This window comes from Lepidothrix coronata, unplaced genomic scaffold (genome assembly GCF_001604755.1).
Source record: "Lepidothrix coronata isolate B3197 unplaced genomic scaffold, Lepidothrix_coronata-1.0 Scaffold140, whole genome shotgun sequence".
Classification (NCBI taxonomy): Eukaryota; Metazoa; Chordata; class Aves; order Passeriformes; family Pipridae; genus Lepidothrix; species Lepidothrix coronata.
Genome location: NW_016690320.1, coordinates 2,127,382 through 2,140,159, shown reverse-complemented (window position 1 = coordinate 2,140,159; position 12,778 = coordinate 2,127,382). Strand labels below are relative to the sequence as shown.

Below are 12,778 nucleotides of genomic sequence, written 5' to 3'. Positions count from 1 at the left end.
CTTTGTGTGCAATGTAAGTTAACGATATTGTCTCAATTAATTTGATCAATACTGCATGAAAAGAGTTGTTGATAGACTGTCAGCAATTGAGGATGTAAAAATAGTTGCAATAAATAATTTCATATAAATAGAAGGCTATTTAGTTAACGGAAGTTGCATTTTAACACATATTTCAATTTTATCTGTACAATTTTATCAGCAAGGTTTTTAACAGGAATATGTTATTGTCGTTCATATTGTGTCCATGGTTGATCATTCAGTTATGATGTTGTATTTGTACTTTTTGAGGAAGGACAGAAAATAAGAGAAAATGAAAAATATTCCTTCCTGCATCTTCCAGGAATGACCTGTCACACTTCCAGGCAGATCAGCCATCATCCCTTTTGTGATAAAATCACTAGAGAATTCCTTATCTGGTATTTAATTTCATGGTAGCATTTAATTCTATTTCTACTAATTCCTGATTTTTCAGTCTGGAAAATCTTTAATCACTAGAACTGTGGTCCTCTGCATTCAAAAAAATTAGATATTCTGACCTAGAGATTTTCAAGATTTTTCAAGATTTAGTGCCATGGAAAACACCTTGAAGAAGCTATATAATTCAGCCCTTTGACAATCTGGGATCACTGATATCTGTTATCTCATCCCACACTTTTCCAATCTTATGACATTATGCCTTCCCACTTTGCTATCTCTCTATATATAGATATCTCTTTGCCTCCGATGTGCTGAGATACCTTCAGGTACATTGAAAAATGAGGAAAACAAAAGCATGAAATATTTGTTTAGTAGGACTCCACTGAAATTTTATGCTGAAAGATGACTCTTTCTAGTTCTGTGGATGTGTTGATAATTTTTTCTTTAGCCATTGCAAGCTGAGAGTGACTCAACAAAAAACTCCTTCCAAAGAACTTATTGGTGTTTGATGGTATTGTAAAGACAGAACTCTGTTCTTCTTCAGTATTGAAATATCTGTATTCTAATTTCATAGCAAATTATTCAGCATAATTTTGTCTTAATTTTACTGTCCTTTTAAAGGGAACAATAATACTTTGATCCTCCCAGGAGTTGAGGATGGCTAGTTGGATGATGTTTCCAGAAGCTTTTGGAAAAGTACTTAGTGCTGCTAATGATAATGATGATGATGATTGAGACACTCAGTGCCACAAGCCTTTGAGCAGCGTTTAACAACATGAGCCAGAATTCAGCAATGCCTGTAGCAAGTGGCAATGTGTCATTGATTATAAAATTTGTAGTATTCATCTTGCTTTATACATTAGTCTCATCAAGAGGTGGAATAGCCTGTTAAGCGCTGCAGGAATTTAAATTTTTGCTTGCTACATTTGTAATACTCTCCTGATCATAGAGGTCTGATGTTTCTTTCCTCACACCCAACTGCAAGATCGATATTTTGGGTTTTCTCAATGTACATTTAGGTACTGTAGAGATATTGATCAGAAATTCTTTCCTCTGGCACACAAAGGACACTTTATAAGGTGAACTTCACTTTTTTTTTTAAAGGACCTCTGAGATCATTTACAATTGTTCGAGAGAGAAATCTCTGCAGAGCACTTCTGAAAAGAACTGTGAATAAAATCTGCAACAACTTGGTATCCTTATTTTTTTTTAATTAAACCAATAAAATCTGTAGTGGTTTTGATGTTCCAGAAAAATTACCTGAGTATTTTCTTTGTTTTCCAGACTTGTTTTGTAGGATAGGCCTGACATATTGCCACAGGGTAATATAGCCTAGAAGTATTCTCACATAGATAATATCCTCTGATCTCTTCTACCATCCTCATATACTTACTGAAATTATCAGTAATGACCATTTTACTGAAGAGAAGAACCTCTCTGTTCTGTACCTGTGATATGTTATTTTCATGAGTGATCCCTCAAGAAGAGTTTTAAGAAAAGCATTAAAGTTTAATACCACACAAGCACAGGAGTGGTGTTTAATGATGGAGTTTTGAGACCACAATTTAGTGCCTACTGCTCAGTTCACATGTTCAGGTGTTTTCACAGTACTGAGCAGTACTGATTCAATAAATATTTCTAGGTATAACACACCTGATGGAAGTTGAATATTAACCCATCGTGTTTAACTAAATCAGTTGATAATTTTAGGTATCACAAAGAATAAATTCTAGAGTCTTGGCATTGTTCAGATTAAACAAAGGTCCCATTTGAGTACTGCAGTACCAAGAGTTGACTGGAGACTCTAGAGGCAAAAAAGAACTAAATTAACTTTTTAATAACAATAGTGACCTTTTCTCTCATTCCAGGAGCAGCTGAAAAAAGTTCCAAACATGGTGCAGAAGACAAAACACAGAATATTATTAGTGCTATGAAGGAAAGAATGAAGATTAGAGAGAAAAATAGACCAGAGGTGTTTGAAGTGATCCAGGAAATGTTTAATATTTCCAAAGAAGATTTTGTACAATATACAAAAGCAGCAAAACAAAGTGTTTTGGATGGAACATCCAAATGGTCAGCAAAAATAACCATCACAGGTAAATTTTTTTCTTTCTTTCATGGTCATCTCCTGGTTCAGGAATAAGATTTCTTGTAAGCAGAGCTGGAACTGTGTGTTCAATTGCACACTTGGTGCATCAGCAAACAGTTGAATTTATAGCATGCTAACTGCAAGAGCTTTAAGTTACAGCTGCTGGCAAAACTGCTTTATATTCTTCTGCTCTAGGAAGGAAGATGAGTAAATGGCCTTGTTGCATCTCCTCTGCCTCCTGCCATTATCTCCTGTGCTAATGATGAGCTTTTTGCCAGCAACTGCAAGAGTCAAAGGTCACACAAAAAGGTTTTGGGTGACTAAAAACACTTGAGCTTGCAGTCCTAGACCCCACTGGTTTGAAACTCATCATTCATTCATGTTGTTTAGCTAAGGATGTGTTCCAGTTCACTGCTGCTGCTGCTGCACACCCAGAACATGCTCCAAATGGCTTCCAATCACATTAGCCTGGTTGCTCATGATGATTTCCAGGTCTTCTGGCTCTGACATTCAAGTTTTTGAATTAAAACCTCACCAACAGGGGAGTGGTTTTTTCTACTGAAGGTTGAGGGATGGTGCATGAAACTCAAAAGAATAATTGTTGAATTTTGGGACTGTCACCAAGCACTAGGGACAGAGTTAATTCTTATGTTTACTTTTAGTTGTACCTCTAAAGGATACTGAAGGCTGTCTTGTGTTCAGACCAGTATAATACATACAGTTTAACAACTCTGGAAGACATTTTCTAGGCTGTCACTTAATTCTCCTGCATAAATCACAGAAGGTTACTTCCTCGCCTTCTAAAAATTTCGCTATGGATTTAGAGTGAATGGGGAAGACAAAAATATGCTAGTTTATTCCTAAGAGTTAGTCTTTTCAGAAATTGGATGCATAAAAGAGTAACAGAATCTCACTTTTTTCACTGAAGTCAGCACATGTGACTGAACCCACACAGGAGCTGATCTGCTGAGCAAGAAGGTGTCGTTTTTGTGTAATCATTTTTCTGAGCACACCGAGGGAGCTTCATTATCCAAAATGAATGACATTAGAGAATGTTAACTAAATGTTACCACTGAGATGCTTTAAATAATATCTGCAGAATAACAAAACCAAGCTCAGCTGATGGTAGGAGACAGAGTAAGTGTTTTAGCTGCAGTTCTCTGGGTTTGGCAGGTTGCTCTTTGACAATTCTACTTTCTCCTGAGGTTTTCAGTTTTATGAATTATGGTCAAATTGGGTGGATTTATATTTGGCACTAAATTCATAGCCATTAACTATACACCCACAATAACTGTCAGAAAAGCTAGCAAATACATAAACAGTTAATGATAATTGATCTGAACTGTCATCCTCTCTGTAATGGCATAGAAAGTATTCCAAAAACCATCAGGGTTCATCTCTCACATGAGGAGAACAAATGCCATGCCCCTCATGTTTTGTTTCATAATGCACAGAGCAGATTTTTTTATATTGGAAGTTTTACTTTGTAAATGTTAGTTTAGAACTTTGGAGAAATTTTGGAAATCGTTATTTACTTTTTGAGATTGGGGATGGGGGCTGTGGAATTTTAGGGAATTACTAAGTTCAAGCCAAGTTATACAGCAACATTCTATTGTTTGCCATGCTGATTAAGCCTCAGTTTGAGAAGAGCATTTGAATTATGCATCAAAAGTATTTGTTTTGTGCTTGGTAATGAATCTTTGCATTTATTACTCTATTAAACTGTATTTTAAAATTGTATTCCATCTAAAAGGGTAGTTAGACAAGCCCTTGTCAGGCTCCAGACTTATAGATGCTGGGAAAATAATCCAGAAATTTTTGTTTCAGGAGCCCCCACTGTGATGATTTTGTTTCCTGTTGCTGTTGTCACTGTCATTTACCTCTTGATAATGAAGGTCATGAGGGCTAAAGCACATTTCTCTCCTTTTGTTGCAGTTCTTTGTGCTCAGGGCTTGCAGGCTAAGGACAAAACTGGCTCAAGTGACCCATACGTTACTGTGCAAGTTGGCAAAAACAAGCGGAGAACAAAAACTATTTTTGGAAACTTGAATCCTGTATGGGATGAAAAATTCTATTTGTAAGTATAGAAAATACTGTTATTTCTTGCTTTTTTTAATTTACTTGTAGGTAATATAATGCTACAAAGTGAAATAATCACTTAATTTGAAAATATTTTTTGTCTGTACTATGCATATTCATAGCATTAATGCATTAGCAAGTTTGAATGGAGAGAGCATCAAAGTTTTTTGTGACTTTATCTTAAAGTAGTCACAGAGCTCATAATCAGGTCCTTTTGGGGGATCTATTGGTGGTGTCTGTTTATTCTAATTTTTTTAGGGAACTTCAGTAAGTTTTCAGACTCCAACCTTACCCACCAAGTACTGACATTATAATGCCTTCCCATGTGTCAGATACTGGCCATGCAAGGTAAATACATTTTTATTTGACGTGGTGATTCTCCTGAGTGAAACTGGGGGATTTTGTAGGAACTGATGTGCTTCAGGCTCTGGGATGGGCTGTTTGTAATGTCTATGCTTTTAGAGACGTGGAGAGTATGTTATGATTCTTCTGTCTCCTTTCTTTGGCCACAGCCTCTGAATGAATAGGGTATAGTTTGGGGTCAGAACACCACAGAAGTTCAACCCTGACTGCAAAAATGTTCAGTTTGTAATACATTGTCTAAGGTTTGAATAGGATTTCATGCCAGTTCTGCTAAAGTCCCTAGATTTATTTTTTTCCCCTAGAAAGGCATGTTACAGTACAGGAAAATCTAATTCTCAGGTACTATACTGTTCCTTTCCTGAAAATATTGCCTGAGGATGCAACGCATTCCTGACTGAGAATTTGACTGATTTGACAGTAATATCAATTTACTGTGCTATTCCTCTATGTGTTGCAGAAGTATTTGAGTATTTATTCTTTTCTTAACTTGATTATGCTGTACCACAGTATATGATGTGCACTTAACTACTATTATTAAACTAAGTCAAGGATTCTGAAAAGCTAATAAAACCCCTAGATGTCCTTTGGAAATTTTTAAGTGGAAAAGAAACATTTATTTAGGGAGATTTTTTAAATTGTTCAGAAAAGTTCCAGTCTACTCTGAAAGCACTTACCACTGTAATATGAAGTGAAGTTTAGGAGGTGTTTTATGAAAGCTGTGTGAAAACACTAGGATGGTAAATTCTGAAAATAAGAAATTATAATAATAAAGGATCTATAATTTAAATGTTTGTTAAATAGAATAGTTTTATTTGAATTTGTATTGAGAGTATATGCAAACTGTTGACACATTTCAATAGCCCAACCTTTTGGTACTACATTATAGAAGTCTAATATGTTTATGTCTAATAGTGATATTCAAAACAGGGTCTTAATTTGCTGCAACTTGATGAAAGACTGTATCAGTGGTGATAAAAAGGATGTATCATTTTTTGAAGCAATGCTGAATTTATAAAGCAGCAACAGAATAGCTCAGGATCCTGCAGACATTTAAGATTCAGAAGCTCCAACTGGTCCCTGTGTGCAACTGGCAATTTCAAACTAGCCACTCACAGCAATTTAAAATAATTGTCTTCAGAATATAACATTGTTTAGTTTACTCTTATCTTCTTTTCCTCCTATAAAGAAAACATGAGTTGCCATTATTCCTATTTACATAAAAGTGGGAACAATTCCTGTTAAGGTTCAGGCATTTAAAGTAGAGCACTGTTTTCTTCAAGAAGGTGCAATATCCTAACATGAGGAGTTACCTTCTTATCATGTAGCTCTTGCCCGGGTTTTCACTAGAATCTGCTCCCTTATTGTTGAGGGGGTTATTGTTTCAGTAGTGAGTTCAAAACAGGTTTGGTCCAATGTCCCACTTCTGTTTGTCTGGGAAAGGTACCAGGGGATCCAACTGTATTAAACTACATATGCTCATGCCTTTCACAGATTCAAACAGATTATTATTAGAAATAAATAATTAGAAATAATTCAGAGCAAACACACACTTAGAAACTTTCTACAGGCTTCCCCTATACAGATGGTGTTTTCTTTTCGACTTATTTGTGCTACTCCAGTAATAGTTGAAGTGTCATTCCTCATTGAATGAGCGTGAGTGACCAAAGATAAGAGATTAATTATTTTCTTGCATTTAATTGTATGAGTTGCATAGTGTCAAAAGTTAGATGAGCAATTCAGCAAATTTGTTAGGATATTTTAAATGCATTTTCTCAAAGATGTGAACAGGGCTGCAATAAAATCCCTGGAAACTTGAAAAAATTCTGGGTTTTTTTTCCCATCACTAAGTATTGCTATGATCTGCTGCTCTAGCAATAACATTTATAAAAACCCTTCAGACTTTACTATAGCATGAACCTCCAGGGTAACTGCTTTGAACTGAATGTATTTTCAATCATTTTCATAACACTTGTGCTTTCAAAAATAGTCTTCCTGACTTATTCAATGCATTGGATTTCAATTCAAAGTATATGAGAATTTCTAAAGTGTATTAAATAAACTATAAATGTTTAACCCCAAGATTAAATCTAAAACAGATCAATATAATTTTTTCATTGACTCAAAAAGTATGATTTAAATTAGGCTCTACTAGTGATATATGACAGTCCTATTTAAAATCTAACTTATAACTCCTAAATGATAAAATTGCAGAAATAAAATGTGTCTCAAAATCTTACAATCTTATATTTACTCATAATACCAAAATATGCATTTAAATCTCCCCATCTGTTCCAAAACAAGGACTTGGAAAAAACATTGGCTCCCCACTGTGCATTTGCTCTGTCATAACAGATAAAGTGAGGGCAGTGTTCTAGTTCTTAGAGTTACACATAACCTGACATGATTTCATGGTAAGCAGAGAGTGAATGTTTCTAACAAACTATAATGTGACCCTCTGCTAAATGGGATATTGGCAGAGATTTTAACGTGGGAACTCCTAAACCATTAGAGCTTTTTGATGCACAGGGTAGAAAAGCAAATTGGCCAGCAGATTGTCGTGTAGTGAATGTAATATAGGTGTTAAGGCCTTTGATCCTTTCTACTGGCATCATCAGAAATGAGATAACAGAGCAGTTCTTATTTTTTCGCTAAAACATCAGTGATAGGAGCTGTTTGTCACCTTCTCTTTCTTCTTGAGTGTGGTATCTTATATGGGAAAAGGGACTGCATTTTCAGCTTTAGTTGCAGGAAGATATGTTTGGGCTGTGTAGTTTTCAGCTTTGTAGAAACGTTTGGATCTATATCCTATAATAAAACTCTACTCTCACTCTTTTCTTCACCATTTTCAACAGTTGATTGCTGAAATATAGAAATCTGATTTCTCTGACACTGTTTGGCAAGCACACATCTCTAATTGCCTTACTGACTTTGCAGGTGCCACATTTCCTCTGACTATTTATTAACATCTCAGATACAAGTGTAGAATACAGAAGTCTTTCAAGTAAAGACTTCTTTCAAGAAAGAAAATAATAATCTTTCAAGATTATTATTTTACATTATTTATTCTTTCTATTTTGCACATATGTGCTCTGATAAGTACCTTAATTGGGTATATATACTGCTAACTTCAGTGCATGAAAACATTTGAGCAAACTGATTTCAGGCATCCAGGTGTGGATGTTATTCCTTAGAATTACACACATTTTATTTATTCTGAAATAAATTATTAATGCATTCATCTAAAGAAATATTTAGTATAAGCAGCCATGTATAGGAAATAAATACAAGAGGACATCACCAAAGTCACTTTCTATAAGAATTCATTTTATACATTCTTGATCAGCTGAACTGACTTGTAAAAAGGATGAACTTCACTGTAAGTGAAGGTAACGTGGTTGGTTACCTGTTTAAATGGTGTTCCAGTGATATCTAAATGGTGTTCCACTGATATCTAAACACAGTTTTGTGAGAATTGTTGAAATAGCTTAAGGATTGTCTCATAAGAAAAGTATATAGCAGACAATTATATTACATAAAACCAATTGAGTAATAAAACCTGCATATTAGTTTACTAGACTTATCCATTTTAGGAATTCTTCAATAAGCAGCCAAGTTTCTGAGAGACTAATTAATTAAAATAACTGGGTCTCACAGCCTCAGCCCAAACAAGAGAGAAGAACACTTCTAGGAACCAATTCAAATGATAGATTGTTTGTTCAGCAATAGTGTTTTTCAGTTTCACAGTACAGCATGTTTGGTCTGAGTCTTTTTCTCAAACTGCTGTCAATCCAGATTAATTTTATACAACTCTCTTTTTGTTATGACAGAATAAACTAATGCAAGAAAAGACATAATTAGTCTCATTCTACTTTATCAGAAAGCATGGCCCGTGACCACACTGCTAAAGAATTGGGACTGTCCAGACTAGAGAAGAAACAAGTAGTGGAGGTAAGGATGTCTTTAAACACATCCTTTCTCCTGCAAAGAGGAAAGGAATAATCTCTTTTCCATGCTTACTGTTATAGTAGAAAAAGAAGTAATAGGCACAAAGTCCATTTAGAGAGGTTTAAATCAGACTTTAGAAAATTTTGCCAATAGTGGGGCTAATGAAGTACTGGAATAGATTTCTTGACAGACTATGGAACTACCTGTAAACACGTAAGAACAGAGTGGGCAGACTTCTCATAGCAATGCTGTGATGCTGTGGATCTGGTTCTGGCTTGCAGTAACGGCAATAATAATAAACATGAGGATAATAATAACAATGAATTGCTTCCTAAACTTACTGAAAGTAGCATAGTATCACTTAGTTGTCATTTTAACACTGGGTGAAGATCTCTTGGAGAAGATGTATAATCAGGTCATGCCAGTGCATCTAATATTAAACTTACATTGGGATACTGTTGTAGAGATAGTTTACTATTACACTTTTATTACTCTAGCCATTTGAATAAGCAGAAGTTCTGTGACGATTATTTCGTGTCTTTGTGGCATTCTGGCAATGCAGAAGTAATGTGTCACCAGATTGTTGGTAAATTATTAAAACTGTCTCTTCTGTCTTGGATCTGTAAATATACTGCAGCTTTCCCAGCTTTCAGTATCTTCATTTTCTGTGTGCTGAAGAACAATTCACTTCTCACCTTCTTGTATCACATCTCCGTGAACGCTTTCACTGAGCATATAAAGCAGAGTGGCAAGAACAGGAACACTAAAAATAGCATATGCTGTCTTAGCCTTTAATTTCTTGGGCTGATTTTCCTGGACAGAGTAAGCAGAAGTAGGAATCCCACCCAGGGCTTCTGCACAGATGTTACCAGTGACTAAGGCAGAATGTGCATGTCATTAAATAGTGCTATTTCTAAGAGTCTGGGCAGGTAAGTACAATCATGCAGAGACAGCTCTGTGATTTTAATAGTAAATCTCCCTGCAGTCACACTGCCACAGGACAGGCCAGTAGAAATATTTATTCATCCACTCTTCAGTTCTTGCAACACAAATCCATGCTATTTTTGTGGTCTTGCACAGGAGCATTACAAACATAGCAGAGCTGACTCAGTGCTAAAATTTCGACACAAAGATGAACATGGTTGTGATGGGTCTCACCATGTCTCAATGACCTAGGGTTAAAGGAGAAAAGGATGTGGAAGAGACAACTGAAGATATCAGGGAAAAGTCCAGTCATCCTGACCACCTGAATAAATATTTCTTAATCAGCTAAGCATACATCAGAGGGAAATTGTTGCTGTCTCAGGAGAATAAAAATATGGTATTTGTGCTGAAGTACCATTTAATGACCTTTTATATGCAGCATCTCCTTGAGAAGCAAAGCAGGAATAAGATTTCTACTAAAAGCACAGATATGGTGATGAGGGTCACATAAATACCTCACCAGTGATGGATCTTCCTATGCCACTGTCGAAATCCCCTGCTTAATATTTCTGTTGTGTTCACACCTAAATGCAATTCAGGACTCCAGCAATGTTAAGCAATAACTCAGAGCTACGTTTCAGGAAAATTAAATGGTTTCTGGGTTTAGCCTCATTTCTTAAGGCAAAGATGTTTATTTGATCCATCTCTATCTTCCTATATTTTATATGGCCTTGCCAATAGCTTTTGAATTTTGTAGTCAGTCAGAGAAATTTCACAGAAATTTCACGTTCTGTGAAAATCGGTGGTCAGGGAGAGATGAGAGATGAGATCCTGACGGTGTCCTCAATATGAGCTCACCCCATAACAAACACCAGGGAGTTCACATGGAGGGGCAATTTACAAAAATCCCAACTATGGGGGAAGATTCAGTACGTGATTTGCAGTTCGTTAGATGTCAGGGAAGCCAGTCATAAGACAAAAGGAAACTAGGCTTTTTTAGTTTTGCTAATCACAGAACAATGTGTGTTTTAATTACCAGAAATATCTGCAAAGTTAAAATCTGGAACACAGGCAGACACAAGCATTTCTGTGATACTGAATGATGTCACAGTGCAGCAGAGTAAGAGCTGTGCATGCCATTTTTAGTGTCTGATTGGTCTTGACAGTAATAATAGCATTTACAGAACTTTATTCTTCCAAAGCCCATTACCACCACTAATTAATTCTTAGAATACCCCTGAGGGGTGCCAGTTGGAAGATAAGTTAGAGTATTACTGTTTTAATGCTGGAGACACTGAAACAGATCACTGAGCAGTGATAGTGCTTGAGTAGAATTCAAGTAAAAACTCTTAATCTAGTGTAAACTAAGACCCTGCTGAAGATAAAAATTTGCTGCTACACTTTAAAATTATATTTAAAGATATGTAATTTTTAAAATATTTTTGCAGCATTCTTGAGTGGATATTAAAAAACACAGCTAGTATGCGTGAGTATGACATGCCTTGTAACTGGTGTCTGTACTAGTCATCAAATGTCAGCAGAAAAGTTTTCACTACCACAGACTGCTGCAGTCAACGTTAAGATAGTCCAATCAAGGCACCAAAAGCCAGCACTGATGAATTGTAAATAGTCCTCATTGTGGCTTATAGAAATAAGCAGCAATAGAGTTTCTTTTCAGTTTCTGTGCAAATACATGCAGGGCGTAGCTGGGAGAAAAAATTTTTATCCACTGGGTACTCTGCAGATTGCAAGTGAAACCTCCTCATTCCCTCACACATCCAGTAGTTTCTCAAATCCACTCAATCCATGAGGGGTTGGTAAGCAAATTAAATTTGCAATAAATTTTTTAGTACATGGCAGTCTGTCTCCACTCCTTCTCCTTACCAGGGAATGGAGGTCTTGGAGAAAATTACTATATCTTTTAAAGAAGCTACTTATTTCCCTAGGTTTTTCTGTTTGCCTTCTTGTCTTGCAGTGATGTGTGTGGGTACTTCTTGAGTTTTTTCCAAAAGCTTCCTGACACACAGTAAAAATGTTCTTTAATTTTTTTTTTCACTTTTTGTATTATTCTAGACTACTACTTTTGTAGTTTGCTCTATGTACTATATAGCATTCCTAAACAAATAAATCTGATCTAACTGTATCTTTCTTAGGATACTTGTTAAATAATAGCATCAAGAAGTACACATTTTAAATTAATTAATAATTTAATGAGGAGTTCTTGACATTCCTAAATACAATCTCTGTGCGTATATAATTCAATCAAGTTAATCTCTTTACTTTCTCGTATATATAGCAATTCCAGTTTTGTCCCTGGCAATATGGGATGGCCTTTTATTCCACTAGATGTTGCAGGTTGTTTGTATTCTGACACTTTATGCAATTAAGCAAGTGTATGAAAATCGAGGTCAATTAATTAGACAGCAGTACAGAGATATATAGCTTGTGTGTTACTCACATTTTGTATTTTATTTTTGTTTTTCCAGTGAATGCCATAATTCTACAGATAGAATAAAAGTGAGAGTATGGGATGAAGATGATGACATCAAGTCTAGAGTAAAGCAACATTTCAAAAAAGAATCAGATGACTTCCTGGGGCAAACAATCATTGAAGTAAGAACACTGAGTGGAGAAATGGATGTATGGTATAATTTAGGTATGATTTTTACTGATTTCTTAAAACAAATTGAAGTGGAATCACAGTGTCTTTAATTTTGTGACTTTAAAAAAAATATAGCTTTGGTACCAATGTACAGCTCTTAAAATCTTAAATATCGCAGGTTAATTTCATCCTTTTTTGGTTTCTGACAATTACAGAGAGCAGACTAATCCCAATGATATTAAAGAAAAATATTTCATTTAAAGCAAAATTAAAACTGTGTAAGAAAACCAAACATCTTAGAGTAGTCCAATAACAGTAGCATTCTTTGGGAAATACATTTACAAATATTTTTATTGTTC

General features: G+C 35.4%; 1 protein-coding gene across 5 annotated transcripts in view; it reads left to right on the top strand.

Annotated features, from left to right (window-relative positions):
• UNC13C (unc-13 homolog C) overlaps positions 1 to 12,778 on the top strand; it is a 142,767-nt gene that overhangs the window by 46,861 nt on the left and 83,128 nt on the right. For all 5 annotated transcript variants that reach the window (XM_017827549.1, XM_017827550.1, XM_017827548.1 and 2 more), the window contains exons 9-11: positions 2,286 to 2,513; positions 4,442 to 4,583; positions 12,304 to 12,473. In XM_017827549.1, coding sequence (XP_017683038.1) covers positions 2,286 to 2,513; positions 4,442 to 4,583; positions 12,304 to 12,473 — 540 coding nt within the window. The remainder of the gene's footprint in view (positions 1 to 2,285; positions 2,514 to 4,441; positions 4,584 to 12,303; positions 12,474 to 12,778) is intronic.